This window comes from Cyrtonyx montezumae, unplaced genomic scaffold (genome assembly GCF_038088225.1).
Source record: "Cyrtonyx montezumae isolate F1298 unplaced genomic scaffold, pur_monq_1.0 scaffold_12, whole genome shotgun sequence".
NCBI classification, from domain to species: Eukaryota; Metazoa; Chordata; class Aves; order Galliformes; family Odontophoridae; genus Cyrtonyx; species Cyrtonyx montezumae.
This window is the reverse complement of record NW_027071848.1, coordinates 19,060,068-19,085,715: the sequence shown is the minus strand read 5'-3', so window position 1 is coordinate 19,085,715 and position 25,648 is coordinate 19,060,068. Positions and strand designations below refer to the sequence as shown.

The following is a 25,648-nucleotide window of genomic DNA, read 5'->3' as shown; positions in this document are numbered from 1 at the left end:
GGATAAGGTAACAAGGATAAGCAGTCAACTTTACTAAGAGTGGAAGAATTCAATATGTGGACAAATACTAGAAAGAATGAAAGCTGATATTTAGTAATAATGTTTTGTACTACTTAATGAATTTGGCAAGATGACAGGGTTCAGTTTTGATGTCTATCAAGAACCAGTTTCTTTTGAATATTATTATTAGCGATAGTCAAGGAGTGTCAGCATCATCTCAGGACAGATTCCAACATCTAGTATAAAATCCTCATCCAAAATGAGCCAAATAAAAATGCTTTGCTATTCATGATAAACAAGCTGTGTTTTATTGTGCTGAGTGCAGGAAAACCACTAAAAACCTCCTAACCATAAAAGAAAAATACTACAGAAAGTCTAATTTCAAATGAGGAAGACGGTCTCCTGCAATCTATCTTGGTCTTTGAGTTTCTACTCCGACACTCCCATAAGATTTCAGCTGCTTGCAGCAACCACTTAGATATCTGAAATTTTTTTATTACACTATCTGTGATGTAACAAGAAAATATTAGTCTGCCTGGCAGCTTTTTGAGCAGCTGTCATTCCTATGGGGTGCATTAAAAGGAACATGGCCAGGAGGTCAAGCAAGGTGATTCTCCCCCTCTACTCTGCCCTGGTCAGGCCCCACCTGGAGTACTGTATTCAGTTCTGGGCTCCCCGGTACAAAAAAGACAGCGATCTCCAGGGGAGAGACCAGCAAAGGGTCTCAAGGATGATAAAGGGCCTGTAGAATCTCCCCTATGAGAAAAGGCTGGGTGACCTGAGTCTGTTCAGCCTTGAGGAAAGAAGACTCAGAGGTTATCTTATTAATGTTTATAAACACCTTAAGTGTGGGAGTCAGAGGGACATGGCAAACCTCTTTCAGAGGTCTGTGGGGACAGGACAAGGGGAAATGGCCATAAACACGAGCATAGAAAGTTCTGCACCAATATGCGAAAGAACTTCACAGTGAGAGTGACAGAGCACTGGAACAGGCTGCCCAGGGATGTTGTGGTTTCTCCTTCAAGATCCATCTGGATGCCCACCTGTGCAGCCTGCTGTAGGAGGCCTGTTTTACAGTGGGGTTGGACTTGATGATCTCTACAGGTCTCTACAAGGTCCTCTATAACTCCTACAATTCTGTGATTCTGTGATTAGTGTCATAGGAAGCCATGTTCTCTGATAGTTAATTTTGGTGAATTTCTCTATAGATTTGATGTACCAATTGACTTGCTTTTTCCTGCATACGTCTCAGTATGACCTTTTCTGCTATATGCTGAAAGAGCTCAGGCATTTCTATATGGTCTAAGAGTCGCGATCTCCAGTGAATATGAAATGCTAGTGCGCCACAAGCCTGTTTCTAGACTCCCCAGGTCCTTTCTCACACTGGGAACATGATGAACAGGATGGATAGGGCCTCTAGCAGCCTGATCTAGAGGGAGCTGTCCCTGTCTGTAGATGATCTTGAAGGTCCCTTCCAACTCAAGCCGTACTATGATTCCATGGTTCTATGATTCAGTGTGTGTTTGACCCTTTCCAATTCCTCTCTCACTTTAGTTCACACTTGCATACTCATTTCATCCCTAAAATTATTCCCCAAGAAGTACACCCACAAAACAAACAGTCCATCAGCAAAAGATTGGATCACCAAGTTTTGCTGCCTGAGATACGACCCAGATACTAGCCAGTACTACCCACTATTCTAGACCCAGATACTAGTCAGTACTATCCACTATTCAACCCTTCTTTCCCACATGCACAACATTTTGAGCCACAAAACAGATCCTGAAGCCTTTCAATGTGAGAAAAAGCACTCAGGTTCCCCAAATGTCACAAGGGGCCATAGGAATAAAACTGGAGAGAACAAAGATATCATCAGACTTGTAAGGCCTTGCAACACAAGGGAAAATATTTAGATAAAATTCCCTGTTGAACCTGGGAACCTTCCATGTCACTGAGAGAAGGGAAGAATGAGGCAGAACAATCACAGATCAGAATGGCTGGGGTTGGAAGGGACCTCAAGGATCATGAGTCTCCAACTCCCCTGCCACAGGCAGGGACACCAGCCTCCCCATTTAATACTAGCCCAGGCTGCCCAGGGCCCCATCCAATCTGGCCTTGAACACCTCTAGGGATGGGGCATCCACAACCCCTCTCTGCGCAGCTCATTCCAGCACCTCACCACTCTCATCATAAAGAACTTCCCCCTGACATCCAACTTAAATCTTCCCTCCCTCAGCTTAAAACCATTTCCCCTTGTCCTGCTGTTTTCTTCCCTTTCAAAGAGTTTACTCCCCTCCTGTTTATAGGCTCCCTTTAGGTACTGAAAGGCAGCAAAAACCCTGCAGCCTTCCCTTTTCCAGGCTGAACAAGCCCAGCTCCCTCAGCCTGCCTTCATAGGGGAGGTGCTCCAGCACCCTGATCATCCTCATGGCTCTCCCCAAACAAGAACCATCACTGTTACTTGAAAATATAACTTGGGTGAAAGTATTTCCTGACTGCCAGGCCAGAACATTCAAAATCAGATCCCACAGGCCATTACCCTTACAATGCTGCTCCTATTACCATTTCACCAACAACTAATTTTGAAACACTCTTTGTATCATTACTCTAACCTGTGCTATGGAAAAATACAATTTCTGAACTGCTTTATGCTACAGTTTGCCAGTTTTAATATCCAGACTCTGAGAATGATTAAGCCAATTTGCTGCTGCTTTCATTGGAATTCTCCCCCTTTGCAAGCAGCCATCTCCAAGTATCATTTTCCTGTTTGCCAGAAATAGGGTAAGGGAGTGGGACAAATGACTGAGTAATTATAGTTTCACACAAAAGTGGCACAAGCAGCTCATCTATGAATATGAGGCATAGGGAAACAGCTATGGTGCAAGAATTCTGGCCTAGCAGCTCTGAGATTGTTTTACTTATTTCATCAAAGAATAAAAGACATCAGCTTGCAGCTTCAAGAAGTCAGTCATACTGCAGTAGCTTATATAGCAATTTCACAAGGGTAAACTGACCCAATTTGAAGCCGTGGGCACTCATCCAATGAAGGAATACAGAAAACAGTGGATGAAATAACTGATTGACTCACTGTATCAAAAGAAAATCTTTCAATAACACTTCAAAATTGGAAAGAATTTCCATGGTAATTTAAAAATAAAATGATGACCTTTTATTTCCCCTAGTTCTCAGCTTCTTTGGGAAACTGACGCATCTCTCTCAAATACTTTAACTCCAGTGAATCAGCAAATTCCAGTTGCATAGTTTTTGGATCCTTCTGACTTGTTCTAATTCAAATACATTACTTTCTGAAAACAGAAGGTATTAGCAATCTGAGGGAAGGCGAGCTGGCCTGATGGGGGGCACAAATGACAGGTAACAATAAGGAAGAAAAAGCAGTGTACCCAATTGTCCCTTCACATTCAAAAAAACAAGAGGCATTCAGAGGTGATTGCTGAACCACTTTCTATCATCTTAGAGACGTCTTGGAGAATGGGAGAGGTGCCTGAAGACTGGAGGATAGCCAAAGTCACTCTGGTCTTCAAAAAGGGTAAGAAGAAAGATCCTGGGAACTACAGGCAGTCAGTCTCATCTCTGTCCCTGGAAAGGTGATGTAGCAGTTTGTTCTGGAATGCCATCTCCAGTTTAATTGGAAGAGAAGAAGGTTATCATGAATAGCCAGCAGGGGTTCACCAGGGGGAGGTCATGTTCAACCATCCTGGTGGCCTCCTGTGATGTCATTATTGGCTGGGTAGATGGGGGGAGAGCAGTGGATGCAGTCTACCTTGATTTCAGCAAGGCATTTGATACTGTCCCACAGCATCCTTATAATAAAGCTGAGGAAGTGTGGAATAGATGAGTGGACAATGAGGTGTGTTGAAAACTGGCTGACTGGCAGAGCTCACAGGGTGGTGATCAGAGGTGCAGAGTCCAGTTGGAGGCCTGTATTTGGCAGTATTCCTCAGGGGCTGGTGCTGGGTCCAGTCTTGTTCAACATCTTCATCTATTACCTTGATGAGAGGTTAGAGTCCACCCTCAGCAAGTTTGCTTATAACACGAAGTTGAGAGGAATGGCTGACACACCTGAAGGCTGTGCTGCCATTCAGCAAGACCTGGACAGGCTGGAGAGTTGGGCAGAAAGGAACCAGATGAGGTTTAACAAGAGCAAGTGTAGAATCTTGCACCTAGGGAGGAATAACAGCATGCACCAGTACAGACAGGGGGATGACCTGCTGGAGACGAGCTCTGAGAAGCGGAATCTGGGGGTCCTGGTGGAAGACAGGTTGGCCATGAGCTAGCAGTGTGCACTAGTGCCCAAGAAGGCCAATGGGATCCTGGGGTGCATTAAAAAAAGTGTGTCCAGCAGGTCGAGGAGGTGATCCTCCCCTCACCTCTGCCCTGGTGAGGCCTCACCTGGAGTACTGTGTCCAGTTCCGGGTTCCTCGGTACAAAGAAGACTCAGAAGAAATCTGATCCATGATTATAAATATATAAGGTGCAGAAGACAAAGGAACAAGGCCAGACTCTTTTTGTGGTCCATGGTGAAAGGACAAGGGGAAATGGCCACAAACTGAAGCGCAGGAAGTTCCACACAAATGTGCATAAGAACTTCTTCACACTGAGGGTGACAGAGAACTGAACAGGCTGCACAGAGTGGCGGTGGAGTCTCCTTCTCTGGAGACATTCAAGACCCACCTGGATGCCTACCTGCGCAACCTGGGCTAGGGAGCTGCTTTGGCAGGGGGTTGGACTTGATCTCTAGAGGACCCTTACAACCCCTACAATGCTATGGTTCTGTGATTTTCATGGTTGGGAAGGGCAATGGATTAAAAAACTGAGTTCAAGAGCTCCTTCAGTGTGTACCCAAGGTCCTACATTTGGCATGGCTGAGGTGCTACATGAGTACAAGAATACACATGTTCTTCAAGGAATACATCTGTTGAACGTGGTAATTTACTTATCTGCTTGGAAATGACAGGATTCTCAAAAGGCATTTAAGTTAAATTCATTTCTCACTGATTTTCCTTAACTCCTTTGAAAAGCCGTGCCTTAGCACACTTTTTCTGGCTGCTCAGTTTTCCCCACGTCCCAGTGCTGGTGTCAAGGGGAGGACAGCAAGTGGAACATCAGAAGCCAAGACAGGATCTTGGATTGAGGTTCCATCGCTATGAAGCATGATGTGTGATTTCATGAAACCACCAGCCAGCTTCCCCAGGAAAGCTCCTATGAGATTTATAAATAAAAATGAATCAGAGAATTCCTTTCCTCCAGGGGACTCCAAGCCATCTCATTTCAAATCAAGTTCAATTTTCAGTGCCAAATGCGCACACAAAAATGCAGTAATTTCTCATAAGACCATCCCCCTGTATTCCAACTCAGCACTGGTCACCCCACATTTCCCTGGCTCTTCGTTTTTTGTCCATTTTTCTAGCAGTCTCCTTTCCTATCACCCTCTGCTTTTGTTAAGACTCTTTCTGGCTGTGTTGTGCCCCCTCGTGGGATATGTAAGTGGCTATGGTGCTCTGCTCTAGTGGTCTTCCACATTACCAACCTGAGCTGTTCAAACACAGCTTGTTCCCAAGCTGACATCATTCCACAACAGGAACAAAAAGGAAGAATGAAATACGTGTGTTACAATTAAGCCATCATAAGTCTGTTAAAATTTCGTTTCAAACCTGAGGTCAGAATTATTAGATAGACTTTTAAGTAAAGTTGTATTACTTTCACAATATAAAACAAAAGAATAACCATTCAGCCTGACAATGCAATATATTTCTAATCTACTTTCTTAAAAGAAAATAGATGCTGCATAATTCTGTCCACACATACTTCATTAAGGAAAGAAAATTATAATAATTAATAAATAACTATACTTGTCATATGCCTGCAGGCAAAAGTATTTCTTAAAATGCTGGAAGTTAAATAAACAATTTGAGTAAACTTTGCCCCCAGCTCTGGAAAGCAACTGATCCAGTGGAGCTGTTGCATATTCAAAAGAACAAGGAAAAAGCTGACTGAGGAAAAGGCACTGGAAAATCCCAGTGAACTCTTATCAGAGCATGTGAACAACAGCTCCAAGCCTGTCCCCTCTTCCCACCCAACTATTTGCCATCTTTCCTAGAAGTACAATCAAAACAAACAGATGCTGCTGTCTTTCCAACTATAAAGCAAATAGCTTGTAAACTTGCATGGCAAGATATAATCCCAGCAAGGCCAACATATTCTAGCCTTTAGTAAGGGCATTAAACTGATTAACCTACGAAAGGGTTTCTGGGTTGACTTTTGGACTCTCAAAATAACAAGACATTTCCACAGCATAATCTCTCCTGGCCAATTTTAAATGATTCAGCTGTCTTCAGAGGTGTGCTAAGCTGAGTAAAACAGAACTCAAAGCTCAGTTGTTACAATGACCTAAAGAACAAGTATCAAAATGTGCAGAAGTGACAGCCCATTGGAAATATGCACGTCTAACCCTTTTGCTTAAAAGCCCATTGCAGCACACCCAGCCTTTCAGCATCCCAGGCTGGCTGGATCCTGAGATGTGCACAAGCCCCTATACTTCCCATCACACAGAAGCAGCAGAGTCCACCTCCCCAGCAGCACTGGAACCATCCAGTCCCATTCCCTCAGTTCCTATGCCAGCTGTTTTAAACAACATCTGCAAAGATTCTGGTAACTGGGAGCATTTGGAACATCTTTTTGTTCAGAATCCAAACAAAACTAAACTTTAAACTTCTGTAGTTTTCCATGACAGAGAACACTATTTTCTACCCAGACTAAACATACATACAAAGGAAGCAACACAAATATGCTTACATGTGGCCAAACTCAGAGACTCTTCAATTGTTTTGTTCTACTTACCCCAATATCCATCTAGAATGACCTTCTCTGCCAAAACCCCAGGGCAACATACCACAAGTGCACTATAGAAGATGAGAGTTTTTGTGTTTTGTGCTCTCAGAATATTCTGTCTTGAAGCTGTTAGAGCAAGACAGAAGTTGCTATCACCAGTATCCTACTATCCAAACTATGCTCTCTGTTGATATATATCGTATTATAATTTCTCTTCCACTGAAGAAGAGATTAAATTGTGTCATGTATCATTCTGCTATGAATTTGCAAGCAAAGGAAAAGAATACATGTTTACAAGTCCTGTCACCTCCACTGCCATTAAATGCATCAGAAGTGTCATTTCTCAAACTGATCTAGTTGTCTTGAAATAGGGTTTCTGTTCTATTATTAATGCTGAAAAGCCATTACAGAAACAAAGACCTTCAACACCTTCTCAGTGTTCTCCATGTGCTACCAATGTCTTCCAATAAATAATCTCATTTTATTGGTGTGGAATATTTCTCTCTTTAATACTACATTTTCTTCCTCTCATTGATATTTATGCCTAGGAGTATTTAGAGAGAACACTAATGTGAACATAATTCTTCTGTGTCCTTGTAATCATTTGCTCCCACTCATCCCACCTTTCTGAAAGTTCCAGTCTCTGGCTATGGACAACATATATTTCTCCTCTTGTGCTTACTCAGTTACACTGCTTTCTTGTCAACCCACCCTCTACTTCGGCTGGCACATTTTCTTTCAAGTGCAGAGAATCAGTTCTATTTCTCTTCCAGAAGCCATTCCTTTCTTTCATGTTTATATTCAGGGCCATATTCCATGGGTCACCTTCTCGCTCAGATATCTGTCCAATATTTATTCCATCAATTTCCAAAACATTCTGAGATATTTTCTACAACCTTATTGCCTTGGTTTTGGCTGGGGTAGAGCTAATTTTCTTCAGAGTGGCTGGTACGATGCCATGTTTTAGATTTAGGATGAGAGCAATGTTGGTAACATACCAATGTTTTAGTTGTAGAGCAGCGCTTACAGCCAAAGACTTTTCAGCTCCTCACACCACTCTGCCAGCAAGGAGCTGGGGGGGCACAGGGAGCTGGTAGGGTACAGAACCAAGAGCTGATATTGTTTATGGACTGACTGGACCTTGGTACCCTAGTCACCAAAGCAGCATCTCCAAATCACCACATGCTGCACTGCCCTCCATTTATTGTTCTAATGGCTGCTGCTTGGAAGTAATACTATCAGCTATATAGATGCATTCACGGCCTGTATTCATGTCTAGTTGAAGAAACAGTAAAAGATGAGGGATAAAAAAAGTTTGCTTCTCAGAGTAGACTAGGAGGGAGATGTTGTTACTCAAAGAAAGAGTTAATAAATGTGAGGAATGGCGCTAAGGTAATTACTCAATTGTGTCTACCAGAGCAAGAGAGATCAGAATTTGACCCTCCAGAAGATAGGCATGAGTGAAGCAACTTTCTAATGCCAGAAAGCATCTCATCCTCACAGGAGAAGATACTTAACAGGAAATGACCGTGTCACCTGCTGACAGTGGCTGAATAGTGGCTTCTTTTACCTGACACATCATGGGGACAGCAAAAGGAGTTTCTTGCCTTGGGTCAAAAAAAAAAAAAAAGGTTTGGACTAAAAAATGGCCAGCTCTCTCTCAAATTAAAGCACACATCTAATTCTTCAAAAATTGAATATCTTGAAGCATACGCAGAAATCACATTCATCAACTAACTACCTTCAGTACTGGAAACCTTCCATAAGAGATGAAAGTGGAAACTGGAGAAGTTTGTCACACAAAGGGACACATGTTGACAGGAGTCCTCATATCCACTTCACTTCAGATCCCTCCAACTATAAGAAACACATGATCTCTCCTAACTGAGGACAGAAGTTGAAAAGAAAGAACCAAGAACGTTTCGATTTTCTTGAGCCTTATTAATGGGAAATCAAAAGAGCATCAAGGGGCAAACAGCTTTACAATCACATACCCAAAGACACTGTGAGATGTGATATTTCTTTTTTGCCCATGTAAATGCCCTTATCTATATTAAACTGTTGTTAATCTGTACTCATTATCTTTCTGGCACAGAGCAGAGCCCTGCCCAATATGTTAAGCAAAAACTTTGATCTTAAATGAAAAGCACGGTATTTAAAAAGGAAGCATACTAAACTACATTGGATAGGAACCAGAAATATCACCTTAGTACCTCCAGCAACTGCTGTTGTAACAGGCACGTGGCACCTAACATGAGATGTAAAGATACAGATTTGGGAATGTCTATAAAATTAAATACAATGATTCACAGCCTTTCTAGGTCCTTTCTGTTGAGTTTTAAGAACATCTTCTTTAGTCTCTAAAAAAGCTTTTCATATTTGTCTACACTTTCAGATTGCCTACGCTTGAGGGAGCCCACTCTTACTTTTCCTTGACAACACCTCATTCTCCAAGTAGTCCTGATATTTTAATAATTAAGCATCAAGGCACTCTTCAAAGATATCAAACTAATTTTTATTACAGTTGAATATTTGAAAACAACATTCCTTTAGCAAATGTGTATGTTATCAGGTAGAAATGGCAAGGGGCATGTTCTATATCTTAGAAGGTAATTTTAATAACACGAGCATCAGTGAAAGACCATACTCCTGCTTGAAAATGAAACTCAATTTATTTTTTCCTTTTGATGACTAAAGCTTCAGGAAGGTATGTCAACTTTCAGCTGTTGATATAATTTGTGAACACAGCATAAACATTCTTAGCTACTTGCACAGAATACTGCATTTGAATTTGCTGCATGGTTTGACTGTAGTTGTTTGTCATCTCCAGCATTTGAAAACTACTTAGTTCAAATGCTTGGTGATTAGCATAATCATTACTGCAGTAAATTATTTGCAACTACATATATATATACTACCCAAATGGAAAAAAGACTGATATTCAGAACTGGAAACACAACCAATCTGTTGTTTTGTTCTTTGAATGAAGTCTTACAACATTAAGGACGGGAATACTATTGCTTCAAATTATCCTAAGAATATATATTCTAAGAATTAAAAAAAAAAAAAAGTCCTGCATGTCCTTTTACAACTACAATGAGCTATGTTACTTTTAGGAAAATTCAAAATCATTCCACTTGTACGGAGTGAAAGTTTGATGGCTGTCTGAATGCTGAAAGAAAGAACATGCAGTAAGACCATTCTCTTGTGCTGCAATTATTGACACTTTATTAGGTTTAGAACTGAAGGTCAACTAAAGTGTACTTACCTTTTGTTTTGGAAGGGAAATCAGTACTCTGTTGCTATGTGACTGGTTTCCAAGCAGCAGTTTCACTCACGTCTTTGGGAAACAAAGTGTTCTGTTTCTGCAAATGCTGTTTGTATTGAGTAAATCCAAGTGTGTCCAACTCAGACAATACAGTGTGAACTAGTAACGAAAAAAATGCATTTGCAAAAAACAGAACATAATACAATGACCTCTGTCAACAAGAAATGCATCATATACATGACAGGTTGCTGGCACATTTTTGGGCTGTTGACTCAAAGAGAATGCCAACCTCTATGACCTGTTCTTGATCTAACCAATTTATTTTGTGAATAAATGTGTATAACTTCCACCTTTTCTTAGCAGGTTTGAAGTGCATGTCAAATGCAGCACAAGTGTCAGTGGAAATACTATCAAAGGGTGATGTTTTCAACGGATACTGATTAACATCCCTCAACAACCAATTATGGATGCATCCTTAAACTTTTTTCTAACATGTGTTTTTACATTATTATGTAGTCTTTATAAAAAATGTCTCCTATTCTGTCCAGTCAGAGTCTGATTTGTTGCAGTAGTGGAAAAATGAAAGGTAATTAAAAAGTGCAGGACAACAGGATAAAATCCATTCAAGCCAAACTGAAACATCATCAATCAGATCAAACTTCATCTCCCTGTTTTCTCCAACTCTGAACTAAATAACCTGAATTGAATCACAGCCTTATCAGATTATTTATTCAGATAATAAATAACTCATTCAACGAGAGCCCAAAATCCACTTCATCCAATTCATATCCAATTCATATCTGTTGAATTTTCAAGAATTTAAAGGAAATTATTTAGTTTCTTAATTAGTGTCCCATAAAATAAATTAGTAAACATCAGTTTTCACTATTAAGCTTTCCACTCCAGAGGGTCTTCAGTTTGAATAAATGCAGAAAGAAGACATTTAAAACTGTCTAAATATTATAAATAAGGGGGAAAATGCCATGTTACGAGTTAGTCTGCTCATTTGCTTGGAACCAAACACTTATGAGGATATATTTCACCTTTTAAAAGACAAACATTCTGCAAGCTTAATTTCACTGGAAGAGACAAGAACAGCGCAGAGAAGGACAAAGAATTAGGAAGAAGCCTGGGATTGGATGTTTCAGGTAATGTAAGACAAAAGCAGAAAAAGGTTGGGCTCCTGAAAGGAGCTCCTGCTGGAGCTGTGAGAACTGGATCTCCCACTAACACAGTGCACACCCTCCAACCTAAGTGATGAACAAATAGAGCAACAACTACTGTTCTTATACTAACCAAGGCTGCGTCAGCTCCTGAGACTGACTGACAAAAGTCACTTGCAAAACCATATGCACCTCCCCATATCCATTAAAAAAGTATTCAAATTGTAAAGTCAATTGTGCAATCATTACGTAAGAGGAAAATTTAATTTGCACATGGAAATGTAATTCAGTGCTTTTACCATGTGTGGCATCGTTTTGTCAGTCATTACAAGACTACATACACTTTCACTACAGATATCAGGCTGTGTAGCCAAAGAAGTAATACTCTGAAGCTTCCTGTCTCAATGCATGGATGAGTTGAAAGGTCTAATATGAATAAGATGGTATGGTATACATATGATATAATTGGTGCTGTAGAAAGGAAAAAGAGGACTGCAATGCTAGTACTCATAACTTTTTGGTCCTTAAGGATATATCTCTGCCTCTGCTGAAGACTCCAGCCTGGAGGGGTCATGGATGGAATTCCTTCTCCATGAGCTCCATATTCCTTACTTTCTCTGGGAATGATCTGAGATGTTGGGATTGCACATGTAGAAGAGCTGAAAACATAACTGACCAATAATAGAAAGCAATCACATAGCAGGAAAAGGACACTAACAATCAGTGGACACTTCTGGTCTTAATTGCATCTGTGTTTCAGTTCCTCATATGTGAAACAAGGAAAATGTGATGATACCCTGCTGCCTTACACTGTTGCATAAGAAGAAATGTTTGCTATTTGTGAACAAACTGAATGATGGTGATTAGGTGAAAACTAATGCTGAGATTCTGCTGCTAAACCAAGTATTGGAAAATTTTCCTGGTTTAATTATACTTTCTTCTTGGCAAGCTTGTGCCTCGGTTTCTCCTTTGGTAAATAGAAAACGCACTTTCCTTCTTCACAGTACTTTTGTGAAAACAACAATATGCTTCAGATTATGAAAGACTGAGATGCAGTGGTGATGTGGGATATCAATACTCAGAACAGACAGCACCATGGAAAAGCCAAGGGCAGATGCGGCATTTATTTGTCTATTCTCCAAGGCCTGTATTAATTTGAGTCTGAAGCTACAAATTAGAACAATGGGTAGAGGGGAGAACTGCACAGAATATGAACTGCCTCATTACCTGTTCATTTTGCACAGCACTTCAGAAAAAAAATAAAGTGATAGACAACATTAAAACTCTATCTCAACAAGCCTACACCCCTTGAAGTAATGATTCCAAGGTAATCTTCCTTTTGACAACCTGAGTACTCACATTTGCAGCTTTAATGGTTTCTGTTGCATGTCATCTATAGGGAGAGAGAAACAGAGCTTCAGTCCCTGAGGTTCTGCAGCCCAGGCACCAAGCAGACAACCCTTACAGTTATGCACAGCCCCACTGCCTTCGAACTATGCAAAGTGTACCGAATAACGCATGGATGCAGTGACTGTGAACAGCATAACTAAGTCTAAAAATACTTACACTTCTAAACAACGCAAAGGCAATGCAGGAAAGTGTCAAAAAGCTGAATAAGAAGTGTTGTATGTTTTCTTGAAGTTCTCGTCTCATGTATGATATCACATGACATTAAACCATGTTAAGTGGAAGAATATTAGCAGAGGATAAGAATGTGCACCAAGATATGACAGACAGTGCCTCAGGGGCCACATCACTCTCCCTAGACAGACAGGAGCCTAGCAGTCCCTTACCTTCTCCCCAAGAATCCACAAACACTTCCAGTACAAAATACAATTATATTATATATGCTGTATAAAAATTATTTATAGCAAAGTACTTATGCCATTGACTAAACTAGGAAGGAGTAGAGGTTCTTTTATTTTTCTCCAAAATTATTTACACTGTCAAAAGAGTCCATATTTTGTCAAGAGTATCTGTCAGTATGACATTTCAGCTATCTCTACTATCTACACTAACTCAGTAAGACGTCTTTTTAATCAAATGCTTAAATTCCTTCCATAGTTGTGCTGAGTATTTCCACAGTAACTGTAAGCCAGCGCTGAACTGGCACAGATGAATGTACCTCACCCATCCCCGATAGCACCTGCAGCTAAACATTTCTGTGTTATACAGAGAACATTTCAACTCCATGTCACAGAATCACAGAAGCATAGAATGGCTTTGGGTTGGAAGGGACCTCAAAGATCATCTAGTTCCAGCCCATCTTCCCTTGGGCAGGGCTGCCAACCCCTTGATCAAGCACTAGATTAGGTGGTCCAGGATCCCATTCAACCCAGCCTTGAACACCTCCAGTGATGGGGCATCTACAACCTCTCTGTCTCTTTGTCTTGTCATTACCTTAAGATAACTGCAACTACAAAGCTCACGTCTCCAGTTTATGAAGCATAAATGTTTTGCCTGCCTGCCATCAGGGAGCAGGGGGCACATTCAGCCCCAGCCATCATTCCTCACTGATTTAGTTTCCAATCCAGCTGCTCCCCAGCAAACTGATCCGTGCAATGCTGAAGGCTGTGGGCACCCTTCCTGCTGACATAATCCATGAGCTGAGGGGCCACCACAGCTCCTCTGATGGGAGGAGAAGGCCCCTTCCCACCACCCACTCCGAGGCCACCCATCATTTACCTGCAGCAAGTGGTGTGCCACACGGTAGCCCAGGCGTGGACCACCCTGCACGCTGGGTGGCAGCCGCCCCGTGCCATATCCATGCCAGGCCACAACATAAGGGTTGTCCATGGTCAACCAGTAGCGGACCTGTCCTCCAAAATGCTGGAAGCAGAGCTCAGCATAGTCACGGAAGAGCTCAGGCAGGATGGGGCTGGCCCATCCACCGAAGGCATCCTGCAAGCCCTGTGGCAGGTCCCAGTGGTACAGAGTGACGACAGGCTCTATGCCCAACTCCCGCAGGCGACTCAGGACTCGGCCATAATGGGCCAGCCCCACGGGGTTGATGGGTGCCGTGCCATTGGGCATCAGTCGAGTCCAGGCCAGTGAGAAGCGATAGTGGGAGACCCCCAGGTGCCGCAGCCCCTCGATGTCACGGAAGATGTTGTTGTAGCTGTCGCTGGCCACATCACCACCCATCGGACCTGGCAGGACAGACTCTGCTGGAGTGGCGGGTCGGTGGGTGAAGGTGTCCCAGATGGAGGCCCCTTTGCCGCCCTGCTTCCAGCCTCCCTCCGTCTGATAGGCAGCGCTGCCCGCGCCCCAGAGGAAGCCGTCGGGGAAGGTGTCGTGGAGGAAGAGCTGGTCCTGCGGGTAGGGCAGGCGGGCAAAGCGGGCCCAGGTGCCCGCGCCCTGCCCCGGTGCCCCGAGCAGCGGCCGCCCGAGCACCAACAGCATCGGCAGCACCGGCAGCACCGCCGGCGGCGGGGCCATGCTCCCGGCGGGGCTCTGCGACGGCAGTTCCCTACTCCCAGCCCCCCGCCGCTCACTTTTATCCTCACCTCTCTCCTTCCCCCCCCCGCCCCGGTGGGCACGGCCATTAATAATTACCTCGGAGCTGCCGCCCGCATCCTTCTTGGCCGCCGAGGGGAGCGGAGCGGCTCCCGCGGGGAGTAGGGCTGCTTCGGGGGCGGGACCCGGGCTGAGACGGGGCGGGCGGCTGCGGAGCGGTAGAACGGAGTCGGCTGCCCTCTGCCCTTCGGGGTCGCCTCCGGCCCCTTGGGGCGAAGATCGCGGCGGGGCTGGCCCTGCTGCCCCCCAGGTCCCTGCGGGAAGCCGGGAGCCCGCACCTGGCCGCGGATTCGGAGACGCACTCCGTCCCTACCTCCTTTTACCGCTGCTCCGTTTGTCTTCTGTCCCTAAGGGAACCCAAACCACTCTCCCAAGGAGCCCCGAGGGCCCCGATGGCCGCATCTTTCCGCTCCTCGCCGTCGGGGAAGCCGCGGTATCCCCAAGCCCCGAGGGGAGATAGCCCCTCTCACGGGAAAAACGCAAGGAAATAAAGGTGCTATGCTGATGGCTGCTGTTATACTGCTTTTTTTCACTTCAGCTGCTGGTTTCTTCGTGGTACTGTGTAAAGGAACACTACCGTGATCACTTATAATAATAATCAAAGAGAAACTCGGTGATCAAGGTCTTGACACCCGCGGTAATTCACGGACCATCATCTTGCAGCTATATTGCCTTCTCCTTTCTGGAGCTGGAGGTCGGTACGTCTGTCTGCTTACTGAACGCAAAGCACGTTCTGATGAGAAATGCCTCACAGATCTTTATGCGATGGAAACAGATCAAGCTGTACATTTCAGTCTGATTCCTTGGTTACACTTTTTAACCGTCCTTATGGGCGTTGATGCAAGGACCTCATCCTAAAGGCAGGACTCAGGCTGCAACACAACCAAACCTGGGCAAGAACAGGTTCAACACACTGCAAGAACTTGGTACTTGGTTGTGTGAACTCTAACACAAGCTGGGACATCTTGAAATAAAACACCAATTAGACAGGCTGTTAGAGAGATGTTCCCAAGAGATAAAGTTATTGTTTAACTCAAGAATGAAGGCATTAAGAGCATTTCATTTTATTTTTAGAAAATAGACGCCCTCAAGGTAAAATTACAGGTAATCACTAATAATGAGCTGATGGATTTAAATGCCTATTGCAAGTTGCTGAAGGTTTTCTTCAGTGTGTAGGATGGGTTTTCACATTGCTCAGGTCCAGGCAGAGCCTTTTTTTGTTTCATCTGTTTCTATTAAGGGTGATTAATTTGTTCCCACTATAGGCAGATAAAGGTCTGAATGGGGGACCACCGTCAGCCCTTCCTTAAGGGAGGAAGGCTGTGGTGTGTGAGCAGGTAAGTGGAAGGCTGGGCATTGGCTGCTATGAATTTGCTATAGTTTGACAAGCTACTAATGTTTGATTTCAGGCTAAGTGATAACTTGAGCTCCAACTGCAGCAGCAGAAAAAGTTGGGAGTGTTGCATGGTGGTTATTTGCAGAAGCTGAAGGTCAGCTGGGTGCACAGTGGTTGGATATTAGGAAAACTTATCTGCAAGAGGGATGAGGCATTGGAACAGGCACCCAGGGAGGTGGTGGAGTCACTGTTCCTGGGGGTGTTTAAGAAATGTGGAACTGTGACCGCTGAGGGCCATGGTTAGTGGGCAGTATTGGTGGCAGATGGATGGTTGGACTAGATGATCTAAGAGGTCTTCTCCAGCCTTAATGATTCCTTGATTCTCTGACTCTATTGCTGTCAATCTTTCTGTGCAAAGGGTGGAGAGCCCTATTCCAATAACTGACCCAATTTCAGTGGCAGTGTGCTCAGTGCCTGAGTATTTTGAAAAATGAGATGTGAAGTTATATCTCAGAAATATCCTAAGCTATACGCATTAGTGATGCCAAATCCATTGCTGACATTTAAGGAAAAAATCTTCAGTGGTTATCCAGAGTCAAAAGAGATTTTAAAATATATCTCAATACATCTGCTAATTATTAACTAAAACACAGATCGATCTTATTTACGGTTAGACACATAAATGAAGAACTTTCATGAGGAGTTTGTCTCTTCCAGAGTTTCTCTGCAGTCAAAAGAAAGAAAGATCTTCATGGTGTTGGCATGAGTCAGCCTGGCTGAGATCTTAGTCAGCTTCTGGAGGTGGGTGTCTTCTTGAAAGCTGTCCAAGGAGCTGCAGTGAATGTGCTGCCAGAGTAAGAAGCTCACTTTTGAGGGACAAAATCTGGCCCTGAGTTCCTACCTCATTGCTTTATGTGTATGTCTGTCACACAAAAGCTATTCCTTCTCTTCTCTTCTCTTCTCTTCTCTTCTCTTCTCCTTCTCTTCTCTTCTCTTCTCTTCTCTTCTCTTCTCTTCTCTTCTCTTCTCTTCTCTTCTCTTCTCTTCTCTTCTCTTCTCTTCTCTTCTCTTCTCTCTTCTCTTCTCTTCTCTTCTCTTCTCTTCTCTTCTCTTCTCTTCTCTTCTCTTCTCTTCTCTTCTTCCCTTCCCTTCCCTTCCCTTCCCTTCCCTTCCCTTCCCTTCCCTTCCCTTCCCTTCCCTTCCTTCCCTTCCTTCCTTCCTTCCCTTCCCTTCCTTCCCTTCCTTCCCTTCCCTTCCCCTTCCCTTCCCTTCCCTTCCTCCTTCCTCCCTTCCCTTCCCTTCCCTTCCCTTCCCTTCCCTCCCTCCCTCCCCTCCCCTCCCCTCCCCTCCCCTCCCTCCCTCCCCTCCCCAGAAAGCTTGTTTTCCATGTTTCAGAGCAGCACAGTCACCCATGCTCTGGTCCAATATATATTTTTTTGTCCTCTGACAAACCCTGTGCAATACTAACCATGCAAAATAGTCAGTCAAGCACTTGCAGATACCCAGAGTCCCCTCCCTCCTGCTCCTTGGGTTCAAAGAATGTCTCCAGTGCATCTGTGCTGCTGAGCCAGCACGCTGCCAATCTGCCTCAGGTTGGCAGGTTGGGATTTGTTACCTTCCAGCCTTCTTTGTACTGTTGATTAGTGAGGGTTCAACTTTTGATAATACATATAATGGACACTGTAGGTGTCAGTATAATTTTCATTCAGGCTGTGCTGAGGAATTCTCTGCCAGCTGTGCAGGCAGGACATGCAATCAAATCCAACAGTGTTCTGACCAGGCATTGCTCTTTCTACCCCGAAGAGGCTGACCTTCTTGGATACTGACATTTTTAGGTAAATAACTCTATTATTGCTTTAGATTTATTTGACAGTTTTCCCCAAAGTCACATCATGCATTGTCTCAATGCAGCAAATCCCTTTCTCATCTGAAAATCTCTGCAGAAGAACTCTGCAGCCTTATACCAATAGTATCTGTGCTCCTCACTGTTTCAGAACAAGAAGTCTTGGTGCCTGAAACAGCTATCTTCTGTTTTAATGCCCCTTCTCTGTTGACAAGGCTATTTCCAAACATATATGAGCATACATTCAGTTGAAAATAGTCTTGTGCAATAGATTTACAGCCTCAGCATTTCTGAAGGAACAAAACTCACTCATTGGGGACACTGCTTAAAAAAATTACACTCCAGATTAGATTTGTGCATTTTCCCTACTGCTTCCATCACTGCATAACTGTTCTAATTCCCATCACATTTTACTTCCACTTGCTGATGAATAGTTGTTCCCAGTGGAAAGCAGTGTAATAGCATTCTAGATTTACCTTCTTCATCACTGACAGAACATCTCAGCCTACCAGGCAAATAAGCTCTTCCTCGGTTCTCTCAGAAAGAGTTGTGCAAGTTCAATTTGCTTGAAAAAATGCATCCTTCTATAGCTGTTCCTTCTTCCTCTCTTGATCCCACTAATTACATGCATTCACAGTATATTCTGAAGGACTTTAAAGACAGTAATGGCTGTACTGAAATTAGAAACATAGTTCTACCAGGTTCAGAATATCCCTGCTGGTGTAATGAACACGCTTGGTGCTGAGGAATCCTGCTGGTGTAATGAACACGCTTGGTGCTGAGGAATACTTGGAAGATGTCAAATGCACCTCTTCTATAGCAGTAATCAGCAAACCACATCAGATTGGATATAATGAGGTTCAGGAAAGCGAAGTGCAAGACTTTGCACATGGATCAAGTTAATTCCAGATATGTATTCAAACTGGGAGAACTGCTTGAGAGTAGCCCTGCTGAGAAGGATGTTGGGGCCCTGATTGTTGAAAAACTGAACGTGTGCCAGCAGTGTGCACTTGCAGCCCAGAGCCATCAGAAGAGGTGTGGCAAGCAGGGCGAGAGGAGTGATTGTCCCACTTTATTCTTCCCTTGTGAGGTCCCATCTGGAGTACTTCATCCAGGTCCTGGGGCCCTCAACATGGGAAAGATGTGGAGCTTTTAGGGAAGGTTGAGAGGAGGGCCATGAAGGTGGTCTAAGGGCTAGAGCACATTTCCTATGAAAACAGTCTGAAGGAACTGGCTTTATTATGCCTGAAAAAGAGAAGGCTGTGGGGAGACTTCATTGTGGCCTTCCAGTATTTAAAAGGAGATTAGAAACATGAAGAAAATCAATTTTTTGTAAAGGTAGATAAAGTAGACAAGGGGGAACTAAAAGAGGGGAGATTTAGATTAGATGTCAGGGGGAAGTTATTTACTGAGATAGTGGTGAGGTGCTAGAACAGGCTGCCCAGAGAGGTTTGTAGATGATCTGGTCCCTGGAGGTGTTTAAGCCAGGTTGGATGGGGCCCTGGCTACCTGATATAGTACTTGATCTAGCAGTTGGCAACCCCTGCCTGTGGCAGGGAGATTAGAACTTGACAACCCTCAAAGTCCCTTCCAGCCAAAGCCATTCTACGATTCTGTGATTGGATATAAGCAAAAAGATTTTTATGATGAGATTGGCGAGATACTGGAACTGGTTGCCCAGAGAGGTGGTGGTTGCCCCATCCTTGAAGTCGCTCAAGGTCAGGCTGGACAAGGCTCTGTGGACTTGTGGAGCTGTAGGTGTCCCTGCTCATTACAGGGGAGTTGAAATAAATAACCCTTAATGGTCCCTACCAACTCAATTGATTCTATGATACTGTGATGATTCTATGATAAATTATCCATTACTTTGTTGTAATACGGAAGTATTATAGGGAACCTGAAATGCCTTTTTTGACGTCTGAGGACTCCAGCCATTTTTTGTGTCCAGTGTGACAAGTCCTTTTTAGCCCATAATAGACTGAATTTTCTCCTTTATTCTGTGGTAGGGTCTAGAGTGTAGGAAATCAGAAATGTAAATTCAAAACATTTTTCATGTCACTTTTGTAACTGTGTCTCCAAGAAGTGGCCAAATCTGGAACATCCCCTTCTATGAAAGCAGATGATGATTCCTTTGAATCCCTCTTTGGAGAGTGACCAGAAGTAACTTCAAGTCGCACCAACAAATGTCTATTTTATTTGCATGTCACCCTGTTATAATCGAGGAGGTGACAATTACTATCTATATCCTTCCTTATACCTAAATTGAAGGGCTACAAAACCTTCCCATTCTTACAAACCCCGATTCAGGAGAACCAGTGAACCCATTCCAAGTCCTAAATCACAGAAGGTGATGAGGGAAGGGAAGAAAGGTCAAATAACTTCTTGAAATATAATTTTAAGAATCATATTGAAAATGCCATCTTTTACTTCTGGAAGATCTCAAATGATAAGGCCAAGTTGTGTATAGTTGCCCCTGTCTTCAAAAGAACCAGGAACTTCTTTCTGAATTGGTGGGAAGGAACAGAAGTAAAAAAGCATGCTTTCTCTTCCAGGAGAAGGGAAGAGGTGGGTACAGCCTCTTTCTTGTGATAGAGGAGATGGGCTTGGTTGGCAAGGAGGGGTCAGAGCAGAGGGAGAGGAGTCATGAGTCTCTGTTTTAGACAGCAACATAACCCTGGCAGCAATGGCTGAAGAAACACGCTGGCCTCTGCAAAGTCTACTGGACTCATGAGAACAAGTAAGGTGGGTGTCCAGGGAACTTAAAAAACCAAAAAGGGATTTGTCCAGTGAATTAAGGCATTTTTAATGTAGATAATCCTTGAAAGCCAAGGGAGCAGACAATTTAGATGTGATATGGTAGATGGATCTTAATTCTAAGAGCTGCAACCCTGTGAAAATCCCAGTTTGTGATCTCTGATATCATGTGAAGAAGAGCACAAATCATTTTGCTATTCTCACTTCTATTTTAATTATTATTTATGATACACTGTTATCATTTTGAAACCAATTTCATTCAGTCTCCACAGGATGGCTCAAAGCTTGAATTTTGTGGCTCAGTGTAGTGCTATCAGCACTCTAGAGACATGTATGGTGACCTTTCATATACAACCATCCTATCTCTTCAGTTCAGGCACTGTTGAAGCATTTCCCTTCACTCTTCAAATTCCTATTATTTCAAAACCTCTGGCAAAATGCCATACCTTCCATGAAAAGAAAGATCTATGGTAGCTTGAATGAAGAAATAAAAAGCACTACTATTAAAAAAATGAAAATGCAGTGCTGAATTTTATGTATTTGGATGTTGGATTTTTTATGCATTAAACTCAGACAGGGAAGAATATCCTGCAGAATTGCTTCTATCATCATATCTTTAGATCATTTTCCATAGGAAAATTTACACCTGAATTACACCTGATAAAATCACAGAGCAAGACGAGCTAGTTATTGATAAATCTGAGTTTCAATATGAAGATGAGTGACACTTCAGTTTAGATATTTGCTTCTTGTTGGTTTCAGCTCATGCCAGTATTGTTCTGTTTTACTGTAGACTAAGACCAACTCATAAAGAAATAGGAATGGTTGTAGGAACTGCTGTAGTCTTCTGATTCTTTTTAAGAATTTCAGCCTTGATGACTTTTCTGCAGTTGAAAGTTATTATCATTTTTAACACAAGTGAAACTTTGTAAACTAGTTGTTTAAACTATATTGCATTGCTGACTTACTAAATGCACAGATAACGTTATCTACAAATATTTTTTGTCTGGGATACAAGCATACGATGCTCTTTAATAAACACTGATTGTAATATACAAAAGTAATTATGAAAGAGTAGCAAAAACTCAGTCTCTGTACTGTTTGAGATGCGTAGCGCTGCAGTGTGGTTTATAATCAACAGATAAGCCATTTAGTCTTTTACTGCATACTTCATAATCATGTAAATGTACTTCAGAGCTATTGCCAGATAATCTAGCAAGGCTGTACTCCTGTTTTCCTGAGAATGGCTAAAAGCTATTGGGAGTTTAAGACATTTCCAAAGCACTAAGTATGCACAGTAACTTCTAAGAGTTTTCAGAGCCCACTTCTTCAAATACAGTTGCAAAGTTGAACTAGATCAGGCCAAGATGTTGGAACAGTTCAGTCTTGAAAAGTAAACCTTTCTAATAATAATAAGAAAATGCCTTGAGGAATACTGCAGAGAATTTCACCTCTAAGACATGAAAGCATAGGTGCATGCCCAGTAGCCAAAGCATTAAACATTAAGCATTTCTTCACAGCTGCTGTTCAGAAGAATCAATACACCACTTCAAAAACTGAAAGTCAAGTAATTTCCAGAGTACATTTTTTGTGGGAGTTTTTTTGTTCTTTTTTTTTTTTTCCTTCCTTGTGCTTTCTCTGAGATTTCTGAATGCTGCTTTAGAAAATAGCTTTGTATCACACTGCAGAGTGGCAGTCACCAACCACTGCGTCCAAGTGATCTGGTCAAATGGAAAGGTGGAGGAATATCTGTGGGTTCCTGCAAGGTCCTGCAGGTGAGACAGCAGCAGAGACTAAAGCGCTTCTATGAAAGCTTAGAATTTATGAAATTTAAAGATAGGAGCTGTGCAACTAAGTAATGAGAAGCTCAAGGCTATCTGATAAGCAGTCAGTTAATAGGTTAACAAGTAGGACATCTAAGAACTAAGAGGCTATACTGGATACATATCATGTAGGGAGAATGATGTTCAGATCAGAAGATGTCCAAATTGGATATATAGAGGTATATAACCTAATCAAAATACACAGTGCGGGTAATGACAACCTTGTAGAATGCTTGGATGTTTCCCGTATAGAAAACATGATAAGGCAATGTATAGGAGATGCAGAGTAGAATTAGTGTGGTTTGATATAGCCTGTAGTGTCCTATCTGGCAGTTCCACATTAATGTCTTGGGTGCTGGTGCATCTCAGGGCATAGATACCTGTATTGGATTAACTGAATTGATCCCATGACTGCTCAGGAAAATCTATCAATGTAGTACCTGCAGCCCAGAGACTGATTCAGCTCACACTAAAGTACACATGGAGAAAGTGATTCACCTGCCCAAACATGTATGTATGGCTCCATCTCCAGCAGCCCACAATGACATCTGCATGAGATTAATTGAAACCACTGTCATCCCTCTCTTGCTGAAGACTTTTAGGTACCTGAATCTCATACTGAATGGATGGTATGATGAATGGATGGTACGATGGATTTTTTTTGTCATATTTAACACCTTACATCTTCTACCATGATTAGTATGTCTTGTTTTACCTACATCTGAAATCCTTTGAGAAATAAGACCCCTATCTCTTTAAGGTGAAATTAGACAAAATAATATTTACTAAGAGTTTTCAAGACCATAGAATCCTTCTTGAGCAAGACACAGACTGTTACATGTTTTAGGTTTATTGTTTTCTTTAACTGATAAGCTAACAACCTCTTCCTTGGACCAGAGCAGCAGGGGTGAATTAGGAAGAGTATGCACTACCAGTATCTTCAGTTCTGTGACAATGAGTGTTTCTGAGATTATTATGAATTTTCTTAAGTTTGGTGATTAGATTTCCACCAGCCACTCTTTGTTACCCCTTCTGTGCCACAGAAGGATGAGCAATATAATAAGCAAAGAGGAGCTATGCAGCATTTCACAGTGCCAGTTACCAAATGCAGGATTGAGAAAGTCAAAGGCCACAGTGAATAAGCAACGTTGCCATATCAGTGTGTTAACTTCTTTCATTCAGCAGGTAGCTTTAGAAAACATAATATCTGTGTGATTCTAAGAAAAAATGCATTTGACATGTCTGTTCAGTGGGTGTGAGAAACGTCACAAATCTAGCTGAAGGAAACGCTGAATAAGTTTTGATGCATGTATATCTGAGCTACCAGTAAGAGAGTTAAGCAGAATAATTCTCAGAAATTATCGGGCCTGCAGGAAGATTATCTACTGATTGGTACAAGTATCTGAAGTAAGCATTTTCCAGGTGCAAATCTTTCATTTACTATGCTCTTTTATATATGCCCAGAATGTAACCCATGCAAAAAAATCAGCTTGAAAAAACACTTTGGATTCTGCATAACTACGTTCAATTGCATTCATTGCTGCGAGAATGTTCTCTCTTACCAGCATGGTGTATGTATTCTTCATCTAAACCTAGACTTATAAAACTGAAAAAAACTTCCTTTGTAGCAGAATTTCTTTCATGTACACACTGTGAGGCAGTCCCACCCACAGAGAGAAAAGCAGACCACTGACATTATGAAACATGCTTCACAGGAGACAGCAGCGAGTTTTAAATGTATTAGGTACTAAAAAGTGTGCTAGGATTAGGCATTATCAAGCTATTCCTTCACTCAGCTGAAATAGGGAAAATGAGGAGAAAACAGTATTCAGCCAAATAATTTCTCTGTTAGTTACAAAGGAGTGGCTATTGAGTGAGCTACACATTTGGGGTCATGCTGTCAGGGCAGGTGTTTGCAGGCAATTAAAGATCAGAACATATGGCATTTTCTGCCTTAGCTCTCTAGATATCACAAAGAGTTCATCTTGTCTTTTTTTTTTAATTTTATCTTTAATTATTTAAGTTTTCCTTCCATCTGATCTTCAGGTGATAAACATATCTTCCTTGAAAGTAATGCCTCTGTGTCAATTTCTCTTTATTCTTTCTATCTTCAGTTCATATCTACTTTTAAGTTAAAAAACTGAAATTTTTGAGGAATGCATTTCACTAAATACTTCCATTTATTTTTCATACCTTTATTTCATTGTCTCTAAAGAAGGAGTTGGGGGTTGGACTAGATGATCTAGAGGTCCCTTCCAACCCCTACAATTCTGTGTGATTCTGTGAACCTCCTTTCTGTGAGCAGTGGCTTTTCTGGACATTCCCTTGCAGTGGGTGTGCTATAAGAGCAGTACCAATGTCTGCAGCGTGTGAGACTCTCCTGGCATGTTTGTTATTATTATTTCAGCCGGCCAGAGGCAGTTCATGAAAGACCATAAACAAATGCAGGAAAATGGTGATTTATCAAAGTGAGGCAGGTATCTGAAAAAAAGATCAGCAAATTTTTGTGCAGCAGAGGAAGAGTGCTTCCTGAGGCTGAGGGCATCCTCCACAGACTCACAGCTATCAGTGCAGTCAGTGCTGTCAGACCTCAGGGTCAGCGAATCTGTTCTCTAGAGGTTGCAGCCTTGCTCTTGTCTCTTGAAAATGATGACAGCCTTGGCTTGGTGCAAAGGCTCAGCCTGGTTCACTGCCTCCAAGCCATGGCCTTTACACTCCGATGACCTGACTGGTGGGGCATTGCGTGTTTGACTGAAATAAGGTGTTGACACCACTCTGTAGTCTTCCTCCTGGCTAACATGAAGTGCTTCCCTTTCTAACTCCTCTTTTACAATGATCCAAACAAATAAGGTATCTCATTTCACACACATCATTGCTTAGCTGCATCCTGCCCTTGTTCCCTTCCCTTTCTTTATTTTTCATCCCTCCTTCCCTTCATCTGAGTCCTAGGCCAGACGACACAGTCACTCATGAGTGAAACACGCACTCCAAAGCAGCATTTCACAAACATTTCCTTTATTGCTTTAGCTTGTGTAGAGGATTTCTGTTTTATTCTCAATTCACTGCCCGGGCTAAATTGGGCAGTGTTTTATTAGG

At 42.5% G+C, this 25,648-nt stretch overlaps 1 protein-coding gene across 1 annotated transcript in view; it reads right to left on the bottom strand.

Annotated features, from left to right (window-relative positions):
- KL (klotho) overlaps positions 1-14,733 on the bottom strand; it is a 47,712-nt gene extending 32,979 nt beyond the window's left edge. The window contains exon 1 of the mRNA XM_065730223.1: positions 13,966-14,733. Coding sequence (XP_065586295.1) covers positions 13,966-14,718 — 753 coding nt within the window. The 5' untranslated portion in view covers positions 14,719-14,733. The remainder of the gene's footprint in view (positions 1-13,965) is intronic.
- Positions 14,734-25,648: the final 10,915 nt, after the last annotated feature.